The 19,949-nt window shown below is 51.9% G+C and overlaps 1 protein-coding gene across 1 annotated transcript in view; it reads right to left on the bottom strand.

The window, feature by feature from the left end:
• Positions 1 to 928: 928 nt before the first annotated feature.
• The window catches only part of C3 (complement C3), a 31,275-nt gene continuing 12,254 nt past the window's right edge, over positions 929 to 19,949 (bottom strand). Inside the window, exons 19-41 of the mRNA XM_045776708.2 lie at positions 19,707 to 19,792; positions 17,156 to 17,298; positions 16,848 to 17,060; positions 14,107 to 14,173; positions 13,923 to 14,009; positions 12,974 to 13,177; positions 12,429 to 12,504; positions 11,978 to 12,137; positions 10,991 to 11,089; positions 9,212 to 9,368; positions 7,550 to 7,713; positions 6,562 to 6,720; positions 6,355 to 6,414; positions 6,139 to 6,229; positions 5,968 to 6,019; positions 4,426 to 4,513; positions 4,235 to 4,324; positions 2,557 to 2,662; positions 2,257 to 2,346; positions 2,041 to 2,121; positions 1,427 to 1,510; positions 1,206 to 1,341; positions 929 to 1,113 (exon numbers count right to left, since the gene is read on the bottom strand). Coding sequence (XP_045632664.2) covers positions 972 to 1,113; positions 1,206 to 1,341; positions 1,427 to 1,510; positions 2,041 to 2,121; positions 2,257 to 2,346; positions 2,557 to 2,662; positions 4,235 to 4,324; positions 4,426 to 4,513; positions 5,968 to 6,019; positions 6,139 to 6,229; positions 6,355 to 6,414; positions 6,562 to 6,720; positions 7,550 to 7,713; positions 9,212 to 9,368; positions 10,991 to 11,089; positions 11,978 to 12,137; positions 12,429 to 12,504; positions 12,974 to 13,177; positions 13,923 to 14,009; positions 14,107 to 14,173; positions 16,848 to 17,060; positions 17,156 to 17,298; positions 19,707 to 19,792 — 2,635 coding nt within the window. The 3' untranslated portion in view covers positions 929 to 971. The remainder of the gene's footprint in view (positions 1,114 to 1,205; positions 1,342 to 1,426; positions 1,511 to 2,040; positions 2,122 to 2,256; positions 2,347 to 2,556; positions 2,663 to 4,234; positions 4,325 to 4,425; positions 4,514 to 5,967; positions 6,020 to 6,138; positions 6,230 to 6,354; positions 6,415 to 6,561; positions 6,721 to 7,549; positions 7,714 to 9,211; positions 9,369 to 10,990; positions 11,090 to 11,977; positions 12,138 to 12,428; positions 12,505 to 12,973; positions 13,178 to 13,922; positions 14,010 to 14,106; positions 14,174 to 16,847; positions 17,061 to 17,155; positions 17,299 to 19,706; positions 19,793 to 19,949) is intronic.

Genomic DNA, 19,949 nt, shown 5'->3' with positions numbered 1-19,949 from the left:
CGTATTCCTGAAATCAGGAGGTGGGGTTTACAGGACCTGCGGATCTTAAGGGAAAGGGGCTGAGAAGGGGGCGACAGCGAAGCTCAGGGCTTTCCCGGTGATCACATCTAGAGCCAGGGAATGGACCCCGCCCTCCAGAACGCTAGCGGCGAACTAATCCAAAGAGGCATCTAGGACCCCAGCTCCCCCCGGCGGCCAGTGAGGCCCTTCGCCTGTGGCTGCTGCCCTCCGCAGCTCTGGGGATGCTGTGACCACAATGCCCCCGCACTCCCCCTCTTGATCGCTGACTCAGACCTTCCCTTTCGCTCGCTCGCTTGCTCACTCACGCGGAGCTCCAGCGGACACGTGGCCGGGCCTGCCCCCTACCGCCCCCTCCTGGACACCGCAGCCCCAAGCGGAACGCAGGCGGGGAGCAAACGGAGCTGCGCGCGAGCTGCAGGTGAGGGGCAAAAGGGAGGAAGGTGAGAACAGGTGAGGACGCAGGTGGGGAGGCAGGTGGAAAGAAAGCTAGGGGAGCGTATGGGTAAGAGAGCTGGTAAAGATACAGGCAAGCCTGCAGTCGGAGGTGTAGGCGTGGGCCAGGTGACATTGTCAAAAATGCTGGGGCATACCACCCAGGGCGTCGGTGGCCACAGGTGAAGATTCAGATGACAATACTGGTAAGGACGCAGGTGAGGTTCCGGCAGGGGGCAGGTAAGCAAGCAGGTGTGCCCTCAGGGGAAGGGGCAGCGAGCTGCTGGTGAGAGCCCACGCAGGGCTGGGGCGGAGGAGCTGGGGAGATGCAGGAGCGGATGAGCGGGGCGCATGCCCCCGGGGGGGAGAAGGACACCCTGCAGGTGACGGCAGGAGGGAACCAGGTGCGGCTTCAGGATGGGGACTCCCAGCTGCCTCTTTCCCTCTCAAAGACCTTCGCACGTGGGGGGACACATGGCATACAACTGCGGCTTTATTGTGGGGACCGTGGGGGGGGCTCAGTTGGGACAGCCAAAGACAATCATGTCCTCCGTGAAGCTGGCTAAGTCGCGGCACTGTTTCTCATTCTCCTCGTCCTGGCATTCCTCGGCCTCGGGCCACAGCTCCACCCACGTGTCCTTCCCGATGATGTAGCTGATGCTGGGGGCGGGGGGAGGCAGGACGGGTCAGGGGCGGGGCCGCGGGCAGGGTGGGCAGGGGCGACCCTGGGCAGGCAGCGGGCTGGCACTCACTTGGGTTTCTCTCCCCACAGGTCGGAGGACACGCCCCACATGAGGTAGTGTTTCCCCTCCTGCAGCTTCAGCGCTTCCCTGCACTTAATGTGGCTGATGAACCTGCGTTCCTGGGCGACCCGAACCTCGTCCGAGCCTGGAGGGGAGGCCAGGGGGCTGAGCGGGCCGCAGGGAACGGACAGGCAGGGGTGCAAGGGCGGAGGACAGAGCGCAGGGCCCACCTGATTTGATGATCTGCTCGATGACCATGATGTAGTCGTCAAAGTCGTCCGAGGGCTCCTTCCTGAGGAGCCGGGTCTTGTACACTGCAGGGGGAGGGGAGGAGGGCCGCGGGGGTCACCCTGCCCCGCAAGCGCACCTGGGCACGGGCCCCCCGCCCCCCACCCAAGCAGATACGTGCAGGATCACGGCCAGTCCCGCGACAGTCCCTGCCCCCCAGGAACCTACCCGCCACACGCGATCCCACACACAGCCACGCACGAGCACAGCGCTAGGCACGACCACGCCTACTCCTGCCCACTGCCTCCTGCACCCGGGGTCTCAGATCGCTGCAGCTCGGCTCAGCTACAACCGCGCAGTCACACACGGCTCCCAGCATGCGACCTCACCCACTCGGGCACACAGCCAGCCCGCTCATAACCGTGGCTCCCATGCAATCACGGCCCCTCACACACATTTACACACACACACACACACACACACACGTTGCCCGCACCAGCGGCCTGGAGGACAGCCAGTCTCACACGCAACCACGGCCATGAACAGGCTCACATGCACAACCACAGCCACACACACTGTTGTTCGCACCCGCTCCCACGTGCGTGCACCCGCTCACCATAGTCTACGCCCGGCTCACAGGCCTTGTCCAGCCGGTACTCTGGGGTGACCTTGTCCACCTGGTGCATGAAGCAGTTCTCTGCGGGGCGGAGGAGTGGGGGGCATGGTTACAGCCCACGTCTCCTCCTGGGCCCGTCCCTCTGGGTGCGGTCTCCCGCGCTCAGGTGGGGGACCCGGTGGGTGTGGCCACCCTTCCCGGCCCCTTCGCGCCCACCCTCAGCACAGCGGCACATGTCCTGGTGGCAGAGCTTGCTCAGCAGCCCATCTTCTTTCTCTGGGTGGTAGAACCGGACGCAATTCTCATCTGCGGGCAGAGTGGTGCGGAGGGGTCAGAGGGCTAGGGCCTCCGGCCCAGAGAGCTGGGGGCTCCGATTCCCAATTCCAGTCCCTCAGATCTGGAGGTGGCGGGTCCCCAATACCGTGACTCCCACCTTTCAGATCCCCAGGACCCTCAAACCCCCACCTTTCAGATCCCTGGGACCCTCAAACCCCAGGTCCTAGGTCGGCCGCTCACCCAGGTTGTAATAGGAGTACACCCTGACCGATCCAGGCTGGACCAGCCCCACGTTGAAGTACTGGTGCACTTTGAAGGATATGCAGTCCTCGTGCGTGTGGGAGATCTGCGGGGAAGGAGGAGGCCAGTCAGCGGGACAACATGGAGGGAGCCCAGCATGGGTACCGGGGTTTGGAGACAATGAAGGATCAAGGTGGGATAGGGGTGGGGTGGGTGGAAGGAGGAAGAGGAGGCTCGCTGAAAGATTTATGAGCACTTCAACCAATCCCTGTTCTGTTTCTCCAGGGCTCGGAGCGGGATTGTGCTTGTCAGCTTCCTTCCTCACAAGTATGGCCACGTGACTGAGCTCCGGCCAACGGACTGCTATCTAGGTCCGTAAAGACATTCCACGGTTAACGATACTGAGTGGTATATCTGAAAGTTGCTCGGATGCCCGGGTGGCTCAGCTGGTTAAGCGTCTGCCTTCTGCTCGGGTCATGATCTCAGGGTCCTGAGATAGAGCCCGTATTGGGCTCCTTGCTCAGCGGGAAGCCTGCTTCTCCCTCTCCTTCCCACTTGTGCTCTTTCTTGCTATCTCTGTCTCTGTCTCTCTCTCTCAAATACATAAATAAAATCTTAAAAAAAAAACATCTGTGAGGTAATGGATGTGTTATGTAACTTCATTGTGGTGATCATTTCCCAATATACGCATACATCGAATCATTATGTTATACACCTCACACTTACACTATGTTATATGTCAGTCACATCTTGTTAAAGCTGAAAAAATAAAGAAAGAGAGAGAGAGAGAAAAAGAAATAGATACACATATGTATGTGTATGTGACAGGTGTATTTGGAGGAAAAGGCTAACAGTGAATTTGGGTAGAACTGCGGAACTGTGTTCTATTGCTCTGCAATTTCCCTGTAAGGTTGGAATTATATAAAAATTTAAATGTACAAAAATTAAAATACAAGAAAACGTCAATGCCCGTCTCATGCACAATCCTCTTTTCTTCTAGAAAGAACGGGTCCAGCAGATGACTCTAAGGGTCTAGGGATTGGAGCCCCAAGAGGGAAGGCACATGGATCCCTGAGTGACTGTGTGGAGCAGAAGGACCTTTCCTTAACCTCCTACCCCAACTGGACTTGGCCTGAGTGAGAAACACAAGTCTCCTGTGTTGGGATCCCCATATTCTTGGGACTTTTTTATTATAGTAGCTAGTGTTGCTGATGCTGACTGATATGGGGTGAGGGGCATTGGGACTTAGCAGGGAGAATATGAAGATAGCAAAGCGGGAAGGCCTAAGGAGGGCAGAGGAGGAAGCTCAAGTCCTGTTGGAGATGAAGAGAGTGAGAGGTCAGATGGAGAACTAAGAAGAAGAGAGAGAAATGACAGGGGATGGGGAGCGAGGGAAATTCTTATTCACCACCGAGCACTTGGTTTTTTAAGCCAAAGTGGCTCTTTCCAGTGGTTGTTGAAGACTCTGATGGGAAGAAGTTGGAGGAAGCAAGCATAAACTGAGGTTGGAACATGAGTGGTCGGAAGGTAGGGATGACCTGGGGGGACCACCTCGTTCCACATACCCCTTCCTCCACCACCCAACAGCAGGGACCGCATTTCCCCTAGCCTGGGCCTGGCCTGACCCAGAAGAAGGCCAGCCAGGTAGAGGTCAGGTCCCCGTCGAAGCCTTCCTTACCTTCTCCAGGTAGATGATGAGGGTGTTCTTACTGGAGAAGGCCTTATTCAGCTCATACTTAGAGATGTATTTCTCAACACCGATGCTCAACTGCGGAAGGACAGGACTTGTGAAAATCCTCCTTAGTCTTCTTCTAGACCCCAGGGTTCTTTCCACTGATCCTGGCCCCCAAACCCACAAGCCCTTCATACCCCGTCGAGGTCAGCAAGGTCAGGAGAAAAGCCAGTCATCATGGATATATCCAGGATCGACATGGTAGCATCCTGGTCTCCCAGGTACCTGAATGGGGGCAGAGAGAGGGCAATTGGGTCCCAGGGTGGAGTCAGCCCTGAGGGTCATTTCCTGGACAAGGGGCGTCTGATCAGAGACTGAGGTTCCTGGTTCCCACAGAGCAGCATAGAGGGATATCAGATTTTAGGAAACATTCCCAAAGGGAATAATGGAAAGGCAGTGTAATGGTCAAGGAGACTAATAGCTCAGGCTCTAGAGCCCAATTGCATGGGTTCAAATCCCAGCTCTACATGACATTTGATGAGTCACTTGCCTCTACATGCCTCAGGTCTTCTAGAAAATAAAGACAAGAAAATGTTACCATGGTCTAGCTCAATAACACCAGGGTACAGTAATCACAATTGCACAAAGTACAAATCTTGTTTCTAGCCCTTCAGTCCACCAATCACTGTGCAAGTAACAGATGCACATCACAGTCAATGACCAATCACGTCACTTCTTTCAAAGTCTGTCGGTGCTGGGTCACTGAGCAGCCATTATTCAGTTCATGCACTGATAGCAAGGTGTGTGGTCGTGTTAATTCTTTATCTGCCAGCGATCAACCCACCTGACGTTTTGCAAAAATGAGTCACTGGAAGAGGGAACTAACCAACAAAGATGAAAGCATGGCAGAGAAATGAAGACTGGTAACACTGGAAGTAATACTTGAATAGCACATAAATGGAGTTAGAGAAGAAAGAGCGGGCTGTGGGAACGTCGCCCCTGCTGCCATCAGGGAGGCCGGCTATGCAGCGGGAGGCACCTGGGGAAGGCGAGCCCATCAACATAAACGAGAAGAATGGCTGTGACCAAAGGATGCTGCTGTCCCAGAGGAAGTGACACCAGCAGAGACGCCGGCTATAACTCTTGGGTATCTTGTGACACTGGCCACTCGAAGGATTAAGTGTTGGAAGCTGACCTACCTCAGAAGGGAACGTGACAATTCACTATGTCATAGGAAGGATGCCTGCTTTATCCATACCCTAAGTTATACAAAGAGGAGGAAGGAGGTGCTTTGGAACCACAGTACTTTTGATACGTGTTTTACAAAGGAGAAAAAAAAATCACTTGCATCTCAACGTTCTAATGTTTTCATTTACAGCATACTAAACGAATACTCGTCTTACTGTCATTTTCATTTCTTTATACTTTTACAATTGGCAGTATGAGAGTTTTTGATGTTGCGATAAATTACTTGAAAGGCCATGGACCAATTGTAACTTCCGCCACTGATCGTTGAGATTGTTCGCACAGTCTCAGCCTACGTGGCCACTGCTAGTCTCAGACTGCCATGCACAGTGAGGACTGTGCCTGCGGCATCCAGCTCCAGGGGAGACTTAAGACAATGCCAGATGCACAATGCCATCCTGGAAAGGGTTGGTACCACAGATATTATTTGTGAGAAGTCTTGTGATAGACAGAGGAATGGCCAAGGTGACCCCCGGTGAGCCATCATCCCTTACCTGGTACAGATGTTAAGAATCATGGTGCTCTTGGCATCCTGAGGCCTCTTGACTAGAAACACAGAAGACAGAGGAATGGGAGGGGGGTCCCTGGGTCCCAACTCAGGAGGGGGGCAGGCAATAGAATGGGGCTGGGGGAAGGGTAACAGGTAGGGTCTTCACTCCCTTTACCATCTTCAAGGGCTCGTTGTATGTCAACCCTGAGGTCAAATTTCTTGCAGGACGCTTGGTTTTTGAGCTTGGCGTAGTACATTGTCACCACCTGGTGAGATAGTGGGGGCGATGAAGCGTCAGCGCACTTGAGTTGAGAAGGAGACCAACTTGAGTTGGGGCAGAGGGGTCGAGAGAAAGTGGTGGGCCAAGCAGGTGTGCGTTCCTGCTCCTTACCGACAAGGTGCCTTCTCCTTTTCCTCGAGCTGTTACTTCGAAATTCTCATTTCTCTTGGTCTGCAGGGAGCAGGGAGAGAGAAGAGAGGATGTTGAGAACCAAGCCTTCCCCTGGCTGCAACAATCATCTGCTCTCCCTCCTGCCTCGGGCAAACCCTGGCTGGTGTGGAGGGTGACAGCAAGGAGGGTTTGGCTAGGCAGCTCTACCTCTTCTGACCGCAGGAGGCTAGCAGATTCCCAGAGGATGACGTGCTTGATGACAGAGTTTCGGCTGGGCAGTTTGATGGACACCTCCAGGTTCAGGTCCTTGTGGTGAGGGACATCCTTCTGGTATTGGGCCAAGGCTTGGAATACCATGAAGGTGGCCTAGAACCCATGAGAGAGGAAGAGACTCAGATCAGAGGGAGGGGGCACTGAGACTGTAGCCTAGGACCCCTCCCCCCCAGAGAGGGTAAGGATGAGACTGGGGCTTGTTAGACACCGAGGATATGCTCTAGATTCTCCAAGGGACAGAGGCTTAGACCAGAGCCTGGAGACACTGAGAACATGTCTAGAATCCACCAGAAATTGCAGGCATGAGACTGAGGCTGTAGTAACACTGAGAATGTGGCCCAGTCTGATCCAGAGGAGAGTCTAAGACAAGAGTTTGGAGTCACTGAGGATGTGTTTAGAACCCACTCGTGAAAAAAGAATGAAGTTGGAGCCTGGGGTCACTGAACATATGATCTAGAATCCAAAAAGGATACTGAAAATATGACTGACAGCTCGCTAGGAAGAAAGGGGATCAAACTGGAATCTGAGGTTATTGAAACCATGGCCTAGAACCCACCAGGGAGAGAAATGCTGGGAGTCTGGTGGAGCTAAGAACCTGGTCTAGAACCCACAGAAAGACAAGCTAACACGGAGCCTGGTGGAGCTGAGAACCTGGTCTAGAACCCACGGGAAGACAAGCTAACATGGAGCCTGGTGGAGCTGACAACGGGGTCTACATAACAGGAGGCTCAGAACACAGCTTGGGGCATTGAAAATGTAGTCTAGAACCCACAGGTGGGTTCGCAACTGAAAAAGTGTGATCTCTCAAATCCACTCCAGCCATTCTGGCTTGTGGGGCAGAAGGACTGCCCGTCTTGGTCAGGCCAGTGGGAGGCCAGAGGAGGTAGGCATGCAGGTGCCTGGGGGACATGGGGTCACTTGCCTGAGTCGAGCCATAGCCACCTCCGTAGTATCTTTGCTCATTGAGCCAGCGCACGACCGGAGGTGCAGAGTCGAAGTCTTTGAGCAGCAGCAGGGCCAGGAGTGCATAGGATGTGGCCTCCACACTGTAGAGCTTCTGGCCAGGCTCCTCCCAGCGCTCCCTGTCTGCGGAGAGAACCCCCATCCCGCCTCCCATGCTCACTGCTCTGTCCGGCCTGGAGATGGCTCAGAGAAAGCTCAGAAGAAGACTCCCCCTAGAGTTCTTGGGGTTCAAGTATCCTGGCTGGCATCCAAGGCCCTCAATCTGCTGGCTCCTGCCTCACTCTCTTCCCTCATTAACCTTCACTCTTCCACTTAACTTCTCCACAGCAGCCCCACTGATCTCCGGGAGAGTCCCTAAACTTCCCATGCTCATTCTTACTCCCGAGTCTTTTGATATTCCGTTCCCTCTACTTGGAGCACCTTTTCTCCACTTACTGCTGTTAATCCCATCCTGCACAATCTGGCTTCCATGGCACCCCAAGACTGGGTGACAGACCCCTGCCCTTCTTTCTGTCTCTCAAAACATCCCGTGCTCTCCTGCCCCAGCATTATGATGCCCTATAGCAATCTACTAACTCGTTTCTTTCCTCAACTGGAGCGTGAGGCCATGATGGCAGGGGCTATGCTGTATTCGCTATGATTCCCAAGGGCCTAAGAAAGTACTTATGGCAGAGATTGTCATTAAGAACCATCCCCTCCTCTTCCTGGGCACACAGTTGGACTACATCTCCCACATATCTTTGCAGGCAAGGATGGCCACGTGACGGAGCTCTGGACAATGGAATGGGCACTAGCAATGATAGGGGCCCCTTCCACTCCTGGTCTACCTCCCTTGCACAGTCCTCCTGACTCTTTCCCCTTCTGCTTGGATGGAGTCGATTCCAAGGACCTGGAGTGGCAGAGCCATGAAAAGATAGAGGCTGGGATCCGGCACCAGTGTATAGAGGAGATCCGTCCATGAACAACAAAATTCTATTTTGATAAACCACTCAGTGTATGGTACATCATGTTTCTTGACATATGTTCCATCAGTCGGTGCAAACCGGGTATAGATCATCGCTGGAACCAATGATTAAGTGCCCACTAGGTGCTAGGGATGTGCTAAACTGCCTATGGCATTATCTTGTCTAATCCTAATGACCCTTGAGATAACGACAATCTTAGGACAACAGCAGTGATAGAGCTCTTACTAGGTGCCAGACCTTCTACCCTGCATTACTTGTTCAATCTTCACAACCACCCTATGATGTAAGTAGCATCTTAAGATGAGGTCCAGAGAGGTTCGGTGACTTGTACAAAGTCACACAGCGAGAACATGGCAGAGTGGGATTTGAATTCGGGTCTGTCTGACGTCAGAGCCCACGTCCTTGCTCCTGGGTCATAGCAGCACTCAACACGCACTTGTTGCATGAAGGATGCAGTGGACCTTCTTGTGTAGCTTACGATGAGGACTTCTCACACCTCAGAGCTATTCACCCAGCATGGCTTAGCACCATCCACTCCAGCTCGACTTGAAGCTGCCCCTCCCAGCGCAGCTTAGAGCCATGCATGCCAGCTCAAGATGACCGCCCCCAAACCCCAGTCATGCATTCCTCTTTTACCTCGCCAGGCTGCCCCTCACCTTTGGCTGTGCTCAGAAATTTTCTGAGGAGGTCTCCCTCCAGCTTGTCCAGCTGGGCGAGGGCGTAGCCAGCAATGGCTACAGAATATGATCCCCGCAGGTTCTTGTAGTGGGCGGCAAGATATTGTCCGGCCTTATTGATGCTGTTTGGCAGGCTCTATAAGAAAGAGGATCGAGTACTTTGGCAAGGTGCACATTACTGCCACAGAGAGCTGGTAAGGATCACACAAGTACCACTTTCTTAGTACCAGGATGGTTTCTGTCCTTGGGACATATCTGTCTTGGATCTATCTCCCCCCCAGCCCCGCGTTTTCCGGACATTTTAGCCACTGTGAGCTGCCTTGTTGCTGAACACCTATGATGTGCCTGGGACAGTTATATACCCAGTGGTGTACTGGTAGCCGTTTAAGCTCTCCAGTGTGTGTTGGGGGGGGGGGGGGAGGAGGGTGGCTGGTTTATAGACTGCCAGTTACTGTGACGTAAATACTCCCACTATGGCCAATTTCAAGCTACCACCATGTCCCTGAACATGGGGTGGAGAAGAGATGTCCCAGATAGGCACTTGTGAGCTAATATGAACCAGATTCAGAACCCCGCTGGGAATGCCTCTTGTCTGATCACCAGCTTCCTAGCTAACACTTACTATATGCCAGTCTATTTTTATCATCGAGCCTACTGCACAGGTGAGAATACTGAGACCCAGAGAGATGAGGGGGTGGAGGAAGACGTGATGTGCAGTGTTTGTGGATTTTCCTGGTGGCCAATTTCAAACTACTGATGTGGAGGCAGTGAATGCAGAGTTGGGAAGAGGTGGGCAGTGTTAGACAGTATTTTCACCATATAGGTACGTAAACAACCTCGAGATGGATAGATTTACTATAGATAATGACGAAAGGTAATAAAACCATTAGGAAGTGATGAGTTTTGAGTGTTTTTAACCTTTGTTTTTAATGTTTAACATGTAGTCTAATTTACTTACATGTATGTAACTTTATATAGTTTAAATTTTTAAAAATATTTTATTTATTTATTTGAGAGAGTGAGTGAGAAAGAGAGAGCACAGGAGGAGGGGCAGAGGGTGTGGGAGAAGCAGGCTCCCTGCTGAGCAAGGAGCCCACCTGTTGCTGTGTTGTAGTAGAAACTCATCCTGTGGAAGTGGCCATATTTGCCCAGTAAGACCTACTTCCTGGCCTCAGCTGATTGGCCCAGGTGTGATCACCTGACCAGGGTTGAGCCAATCAGAACCATTCCCTGGGAATCTGATAGCCTTGGTCTGGCTGTTTCCCCAAAGGTCGCAGCCAGCCACATTCTGCAGGCAGAGAAAGAGGAATTATTGGGCCCAGAAAGGCCTGCGTTCCCTTAGGCACTAAAGATAACAGCCCCCTCCCCTCCATCTCTTTTCTGGGTTCTAGCTGAGGGAGAAGCAGCAGGCTGAGGGGGCTTTTGTTGACGTTGGCTAAAACTCTCTGAAAATGGTAAAGCCGGCAGAAAGGACCTGCTCTTTGATCTCTTTGTGTCTCAGCTTTCTCTTCTGTAAACTGGGGATAATAAGAGTAGCCTACCTCTTGGGTTCTTACAAGGGTTATAGGACTTAACCATGTGAAGCTCTTAGATGAGAATCTTAGCTAATTACCCCCCAAATGTTGGGTATTATTATGGCCACTGTGGTGGCTGTTATTGCACTGGGGACGACTGAGAATCACCCAAATACAACACCTCACCCTCCAAAGTAGATGTGCCCTGGGTAGGGGAGGAGAGAAGAGGATGGCGGACACTTACGTTGACCTGTCCTTCGCAAATATCTTCAGCCTCTTTCAGTGCAATGAGAACAAAGGCTGTGAGGGACACCTCCTTCTCCTTAGAATCCCGGACGCCACCCTAGAGTAGGAAGCAGGAAACAAGGGCAGGGTCATCAGGGTGTTCCCATTTTGTAACCAATCCCCTGTAGGGTCAGTAGGTCAAGGCAGGGCTGAGTCTCTTCCCAGTGTCTCCTTAGGAGGGCCACTGTCTTCAGTATTCATTCAGCAAATGTTGCTGGTGCTGTGGAGAAGATGGTGGGAAAGAACCAGACACTAGCTCAACCCTCCTGGAGCTTTCCTTATAGCAGGGGAGACAGACACAAACCAACCAGTTCAACAAAAGATATATCATTACAGACTGATGAGTGCTGTGCAAGAGAAGTGGATGTGGCAGTGAGAATGGACAGTGGGAGTCTGACTCAGTTGGGGGAGATCAGGAAAGATGTTGCTGGCGGTGACAGGGGTTAGCATGCCAGGCAGTGGGAACAACATGTGTAAAGGCCCTGTGGCAGGAGAGAGCAAGGCTCCTAGCAGTACAGATGGAGTGTGGATGGGGGTAGGGGGACAGCTTTGAGACTGGACACCTGAAAGGTCAGGCTAAGGCAGTGATTCTCTAACTTATGCACGCATCAGCATCACGGGGGTGAGGGGTGGGTTGTAGAAACCGATTCCTAGGCCCTGCCCCTAAAGTTTCTGATTCCATGCATCTAGAGTCCAGCCTCAAGTTTGAAGGTGATGCTGCTGCTGCTGGCATGGGGATCCCATTTGGGGAACCACAGCTCTGAGGGGTTCTAGGTTTATTTTCAGAGTGAAGGGGGAGGGGCTTTGGTTTTGCACTGGACTCTGAAGGTCTCTGGTCTTTGCAATGGAAGAGCGACACTCCCGGTGAGGGGGTAGTTTTTCTCCTGTCTATCCTGTGACTTTCTGGCGCCCCTTCCTCAGCCTGCCCTGAACCCCTGCCTCTCACAATCATCTCTTGGTGAATCACTGGCCCGTCCTCGCTGAAGATCCCGTCGGGCTTCTGCTTCTCGATGATCAGCCATTTGACCGCCCCACAGAGGACCTGGGCGTCGATGGCGATGAGGTTGGCGGCCAGAGAGAAGACCTTGACCACGTAGGCTGTCAGCCTGAGGGCGGGCACAGAGTGTAAGCCAATTGCCTCCGGGATGCAGAGACTGCCATTCCAGCAAACCAATGAGCAGAGAGGGGCAGGGCCTGGCCGGGCTGGCCCAGCTTCCCCACCTAAGCCAAGACCCAGCCGTAGGAGGCGCTTGACGACCGCAGGCCACTCGGCAGCCCGCAGTGGGCGCCTCGCCTCTGTGGACCGAGGATCCAGAACTGGGCACAGGGCTGTGTGGACGAGGCCCGCCGGCACCACCCCAGGCCGCCCTGCTCTGTGCGGTGCAAGGGAGACTCACCAGGTGCTGGACGCCCGCTTCACGAAGGCAGCGAAGGCCGAGTTAGCTTGTCTGAAGGCCAGCTGCTGGGTGTACCCTGCAGGGAAGCGAGAAGTGTCCCCAGAGGAGCAGGAGATGAGTGGAGGGGGTGCCTGGCATGGGTATGCCAGGAAGGGAGGGGCTTAAGGGACAGGGGTTCAGAGAGGAAAGAAGGGGCTCAGGGCGGAGTAGGAGGAAGAGCTTCTAAAAGGGGAAGGGACTCAGAGGGTGGGGCGATCAGAGAGAAAAGGGGGACGGAGTTCTCAGAGGAGAGAGGTTCAGAGAGGGGAAGGTTCTCAAGGGGGTTCAAGGCAAAGGGGCCTCAGTGAGAGAGGGTGCTCCCTGGGGCTCAGAGGGGCCCCGGGTCTCAGAGAAGGGAAAGGTTGGGGGGAGGTCTTTGAGAAGAAGGGATGCAGAGAGGGGAGGGGCTTCGAGGAGAGGCGGGGCCTCGATAGGGGGCAGGGTTTCCGAGAGGACACGCCTCGAGGAGGGGGCTGGAAGGGGGCGGGTCTGCAACGCAGGCGCACCCTTCTTGATGAGCTCCAAGGACTCCTGCCGTTTCTCCAGGCCGAGCTTCTCCCACTGCTCCGTTTGGTCCAGGTAGTGCACGGCGATGACGGTGGGCGTCATGCCGATCATGTTTTGCTCCCCGCAGCCCGACGGGGTCACGATGAGGTGCTTCAGACGGTTCGCGTCGATGGCGTCCTCTGCCATCTGAGCCACCGGGGTCCCTGCAGCCGGGCGGGAGGACCGCGCTCAAGCACCGTGGGGTGGGGTGAGGAGAGCTGGGGCTGTGACCGGCGATCCCAGGCTCCCACCAGCCAGTGCCAGAGAGGCCAGGGGCACTTGGGGGCTGAGGGGTATGTGATCGAAGGGGAGCAGCAGGCTGAGTGGCCAAGGGGGGTGTGTGTCTACATTGGTAGGGAAGGGGGTCTTGGGCTTCGTGGGAGAACTCTGGTCGCTGAGTCCTCTTGTTAGACGAGTGGCGAGTTCATTCCAGTAACAATCGTCACGAATACTTAGATCGTGCTTGATGCTGTTTGCCAAGCGCTGTTAGAGACCCTCCTGGAGCATCTCATTTAATCTCTCAACAACCCTTTGATATAGGTACTCTTATTCGTCCCCATCCCAGATGAGAAAACCAAGGGTCTCTCCCCAAAGCCTTACTGCTTGCAAGATGCCTTTCCAGCAACTTCTTCTCCCTTCTTGCTCCAGTCCTCCAACCCAGGCATTTAAGTTCCAAAATTTCCTGCTCTTGAACTATCCTGTTTCTCATTTAAACTTCTTTATCAGCAAAAGCTATTTGCTGAACTAAATACTGCCTGGAGCTTTTCTATAAAACAGATCAAGGAGGGGGCTCACTGTCCTAGCGGAAGTGGAGAGGGGAGACCCAGTAATAAACGCCCCCAGAATTAGGTGGAACTGGGTCCCCTCCTCCAGGGTCGTGCCTTCCTGGGTCAGGGCCAGTTGGCTCACCTTGCAGGAGGATCCTGGTCTCGGAATCTGTGTCTGGGACTTGGTCGCTGAGGTCTGCGGCACGGACCTTCACTTGCTGCTCTCCCCCTGCCGGCAGAACCGGAGAGGAGGATGGCCACAGCGCTCTCCCATAAGGCCCTGCGTCACCACTCAGGCCTCAACCCCTCTGCGGGGGCTGACTCACCTTTGCCCTCCTGTTGGGGGTTCAGTGTGTGAACGGCCACAGTCTGGTTGACTCTGACTCCTTCCGGCTGAACCATGTTGGGATGGGGGGTGGGGGGAGGTCAGGTAAATAAAAGAACAGACAGACACAACTGGTCAGCGAAGACACTGTCTTTCACATAGGCACAATGGCATCACCCATCCTAGCTGTGTGACCAGGAGTCAGTTACTTCACTCCTCTGTGCCTCAGCTTCCTCCCTTCGAAAGAGGAAGCAATACAAACATCTACTTCATATGGTTGTCCTGGGAATTAATCACAAAATTATACATTGCTAACAAAACAACACACATTTTTGAAAGCTTCCTCTGTGCTAAGGTACTTTCTTTGCTCCCTGGGGTTGACGTTTCACCTTTGCAACAAACCCAGCGGGGTGAGTACTGCTATTTTAACTCCCATCTCAAAGGTGGGATACACAGAAAAGTGAAGTCACTTGCCCAACATCACACAGCCAGTAGAAGAGAACCCGGGTTTGAACTGGGCAGTCTGGTTTTTTTTTTTTTTGGGGGGGGGGGTGGAGGCAGTCAGGCTAAATGACCCAAGAAAGTCTGTGTTTTCAACTCAGTGCCTTTCAAACGTCTCTAGAACAAAAGAATGTGCATAAAGTACTCAGCACAATGCCTGGCTCTCAGTAAGTGCTCAGTTAAAATAGGGAAATCTTAGTATCAGAGTCCCAGCTGACGCTCTCCTACATCTGCGGAAAGACCTCCATGGTGGACTGCAGCTGTTCATGCCTTTCCAGAACATATTCTCCTTTAGGCTGATATTAATGCCCAAATTTTCTTTTGGAGACCTAGTCTCTTCCAATGCTGGTAAATATTTGACACCCAGCTGTCCAGGAAGAAAAGACCCCCCTTTGCAGCACTGCCCATTTCTGTGCTGTGAATATCTCCTCCACGATAGATTTCAAGCTCCCAGCATCCGAGAGTGCAGAATCGGGAAGTTGTGGGCACACTAGCTCTCGTGCGTTGGATCATGCAGGCTCCAAGCACCCTCCTAGGTTTTCAACCCATTGGTGTCACACTGAGCCATGCTGGGGCCCCAGGCAAAAGGGATAATAAAAAATGTGCCCCTAGGGGTGCCTGGCTGGCTCAGTCGGAAGAGCATGTGACTCTTGATCTCAGGGTTGTGAGTTCCAGCCCCATGTTGGGTGTAGAGATTACTAAAAAAAAAATATGATCTTAAAAAACGTGCTCCTAGAGATATATTTTTATGTATGTTTGTATGTTTTAATGGGTAGTTATATTCCAGAACATTAAAGTAGTTGAAAAAAAAATGAGTTTGGGTGCACCTGGCTTGGTCAGTAGGGCGTGTGACTCTTGATCTCAGGATTGTAAGTTCAAGTCCCATGTTGGGTGTAGAGATCACTTAAAAATAAAATCTTTAAGGGGCGCCTGGGTGGCACAGCGGTTAAGCGTCTACCTTCGGCTCAGGGCGTGGTCCCGGCGTTATGGATCGAGCCCCACATCAGGCTCCTCCGCTATGAGCCTACTTCTTCCTCTCCCACTCCCCCTGCTTGTGTTCCCTCTCTCGCTGGCTGTCTCTGTCTCTGTCAAATAAATAAATAAAATCTTTAAAAAAATAAAAATACAATCTTTAACAAAAAATACGAGTTTGGTTCCATTAAAGTCAGGAAAGAAAAATTAAAATCGGTTCTGGTTTGGGTATAAATAAGATATTTCACTATAAAATAGCACTGTCAGTTTTAAAGCATTTGCTTTTCAATGTTTCAATATTTTTTTTCAACTACTTTAATATTTTTGGGGAAAATTAACCATTAATCAATTTTAACCGTTAAAAAAGACACGTATATGGAGGCCATATTTTCCCTTTAGCTTCAGGGAAGCTGAATGTGGCTTGACTTGATACTGTCAGATCCTCTCTGTTTAAAACTCTAAAACTTTGATCTTTTGTTCATCACGGATTTTTTTTTTTTGGCATTAATTTTGGTCCCTTACAACATTGAAGGAAAATATTGTCGCCCTTATTTATGATTTCACATTTTGCTTGAAAACATTAACAAAAGATGACAGGAGGCTTTTATTTTTATTAATGACTTGATCTCTTATCACTGTAGGAAAGAGTAGAAATGTAACTGTTAATATATATCCTTAAGGATAAAAATCATACGTAAAACTAGAAGTTCTTATGGTCTCACATTGTATGTTATTGCTTTCTAAAATTTGTTTTGCGTGGGACACCTGGGTGGCTCAGTCGGTGAAGCTTCTGCCTTCGGCTCAGGTCATGATCCCAGGGTCCCGGGAGCGAACCCCAGCGTAGGGCTCTGCACTCAGCGGGGAGTCTGCTTCTCCTTCTCCCTCTGCCTGCCTCTCTGCCTGCTTGTGCTCTCTCTTTGTCAAATAAATAAAAAATCGTTAAAAAATGTGTTTTGTCAAACATGTTTTCTCAAGATTTTTAAAGTCAAAAGAAAACTCCTATATACTGAAATGTGTTAAAAATATCATATTTGGTATTAAAATACATTTTCATTTAAAAACGTATCACTGGTTTTTATTACTGAGTTTTTTGGTGCCCCCTAAAAGTCCCGGTCCTGCTTCCAAACTTGTAGGACTCCTAAATTTCCTAAGCTGGACACTGGACACTCTTAGTGTCTCGGAGTCGGGGTCTCCAACCTGGGTTGACAGCACAGGGAGACAGGAGACTCTCCTGAAGGACAAGGGGCTGCAGGTGCCCCAAGGACTCACCACGACCTTCAAGGTCTTCTTGACACCATCGCTGATGAAATGCCTGTAGACGGCGGCCTTGACCTCCACCTCATGTAGGCCGACCTTCAGAGGCACAATGACATAAGGCACGGCCACTGAGGACTTGGCTGGGATTTCTATAGTCTGTTGGTAGCGCTTCTTGGAGGTGGCCATGCTGCAGAAGGCTGGATTGTAGAGCAGTTCCACCTTGACCTGTCGGGGGAGAGAGTATCAGTCAGGGGCATGTGCCACGGACCCCCCACCCCCACCAAGCTCTCCATCATGCCTCTGCCACCCCAGGGACCCACCTTGAGCTCCCCCACTTCCTGGTAATTGTAGAGCACGGCTCGGATCTCCACCTGCTCATTGCGCACGACGGAGTAGGGTAGCCGCAGGTCAATGAAGAAGTCTTGCATCACTGTGACCTCATAGGGGTCAGCCACGCAGATCCCTGCCCGGGAGAGGAGTGTCAAGGGAAGGAGGCGGACAGTGTCTTAGGGCTTGCTCCTGCCTGCGGAGCTGAGCCACGCTTAGCCTGCGTTTGCAGAAGCCCGCAGACTAAACAGCTTCCACGGTGATACCTTTGCCGATGGTCGTGGCAGCTGAAAATTGCTGTGATGGCGCGAGTTCCGTTTTCTTTCGTGGTTTTAATCATTGGTAGGTGTGCAGGTGGGAAGAACTCAAGCATAGCTGACTGGTCCATATCTGTGCTCTCCCCAAGGGCAGCCCAAGCTCCATGTGGTCACTGGGCACTTGGAATGTGGCTAGCTCTAGCGGGAACCGGATTCCTCCCTTTCTTTCATTTCACTTCACTCAGATTTAAACTTAAGAACTGATGTTCGTCATGACTATCCTACAACCCCCTGAATCATACACTTTCAAAGGGCGACTTTTGGGTATGTGAATCATAGCTCAATTTAGAAAATGATGCTTCCGTGATTGGAAAACTTTTTAACGTATGTTTGGAACAACTTGGATAGGCCAAGCTACCTTTTCAGCCGCACATTTTACAAATCCTAAAACACAGATCAAAATATTTCCAAGGAGGGGCGCCTGGGTGGCGCAGTCGTTAAGCGTCTGCCTTTGGCTCAGGGCGTGATCCCGGCGTTGTGGGATCAAGCCCCGCATCAGGTTCCTCCACTATGAGCCTGCTTCTTCCTCTCCCACTCCCCCTGCCTGTGTTCCCTCTCTCGCTGGCTGTCTCTATCTCTGTCGAATAAATAAATAAAATCTTAAAAAAAAAATTTCCAATGAAAGGCTAGGGGCACCTGGCTGGCTCCGTCAGGGAAGCATGTGACTCTTGATCTTGGGGTTGTGAGTTTGAGCCCTATGCTGGGTGAAGAGATGACTTAAAAGTAAAAAGAGGGGCGCCTGGGTGGCACAGCGGTTAAGCATCTGCCTTTGGCTCAGGGCGTGATCCCGGTGTTACGGGATCAAGCCCCACATCGGGCTCCTCTGCTATGAGCCTGCTTCTTCCTCTCCCACTCCCCCTGCTTGTGTTCCCTCTCTCGCTGGCTGTCTCTATCTCTGTCGAATAAATAAATAAAATCTTAAAAAAAAAAAAAAGAAGCAGGTTTTGAAAATCTTGAAGCCAGGGAAGGAAAATGGTAATAAGGTGTAATTTATTATAAATCGTAACAAAGCGAAATTATTAAAAATTATTTAAAATGTTGGTTTGGTATAAATAAATATCTTAAGTCTTCATACACCTACTTTTTAATGTTTCAGTATTGTTCTCAACTACTTTAATGCTCAGGGAAAAAAGTGAAATAGACATAAATCAGGCCGAGGAGGCACACATTTTCCCTCTTGCCTCAAACTCCAGCATGGCTCAGCACCACACTTCTACTTAAAATGTAGATATTTTGTTCATCATGGATTTTCTTTTCTGCATTTACCTTGATTTTTAAAAAACGATTGCATGAAAATGCCACTTATCTGGGCACCTGAGTTTTTTGGCGCCCATTTAAAATTGATGCTTAAAGTTAGTGTGGCCCTTTCCTCACCCTGCTCCCTGCCCTGCTCAAACCCGCGCGGGACGGGCAGGGCTCCCCAGGCTCTCACAGCTGTCTCTCCGCGGCGGCAGCCCCGGGACAGCCAGATTTCATAATCTTTTTTTTTTTTTAAGATGTTATTTATTTATTTGACAGAGAGACAGCCAGCGGGAGAGGGAACACAGGCAGGAGGAGTGGGAGAGGAAGAAGCAGGCTCATAGCGGAGGAGCCTGATGTGGGGCTCGATCCCAGGACTCCAGGATCACATCGTGAGCCAAAGGCAGATGCTTAACGACTGAGCCACCCAGGCCCAGATTTCATAATCTGACCACCGATGTTCCAATCACACATTTCATTCTGCTTCCTCTTATACGTTTTCTTAATTGCTCTACCCACCATGCTATCGACATCACCCCTTCAGGGTGTTTGTGGTTGCAAATTATTCTGCAACGGTAGACATCCATCCCTATACCTTTGTCCAAACCTATAGATCGCACAACACCAAGAGGGAACCCTAACGGCAGCTATGAACTTGGGGTGATGATGACGCACCCATATAATAAATACGCCGAGCGGGATGCTGGTAGTTGGGCGGACTGTGCATATGGGGAGGCGGAATGAGGGTGTGTGGGGAATCTCTGTACCTTCTCCTCAATTTTGCTGTGAACCTAAAACTGCTCTCAAAATAAAATCTATCTACAAAAAGCACTCTGTGACCCACAGAGTAGGATCTGACACCGCTCCAGTCACCAGGGAGCAGAGGGCCAGCCACCAAGAAACAGGGATCTCTCTGGATGGGATGAGAAAACGCCCAGTGGCCCTAGGGTCCCTGCCTCCCGAGGATGGGGCCACCACCTTCTCTCACCTTTGTTCTTCGACAAGCTCACAGCCAGGATCTCCCAAGTGGTGATGGAGTCTTTCAAAAACACATTCATGGTCTTCGTGGAGATTCTGGATGGGGGAGACGGGGGTGGGGGGATGTGTGTCCAGGTTGTGGGGGCACGCTGGGATGGAGGGGCCCCAAGGGAAGGGTTGGAGGGGAGTGGTAGCTGGGAAAATGTAAGTAATCCATCCCTTAATTTTTCTAGGCTGGGGTGTGGGGTTGTAC

The sequence above is a fragment of the Ursus americanus genome, chromosome 14 (genome assembly GCF_024610735.1).
Source record: "Ursus americanus isolate L20-20 chromosome 14, mUrsAme1.1.p, whole genome shotgun sequence".
NCBI classification, from domain to species: Eukaryota; Metazoa; Chordata; class Mammalia; order Carnivora; family Ursidae; genus Ursus; species Ursus americanus.
This window is presented reverse-complemented; position numbering and strand designations above follow the sequence as displayed.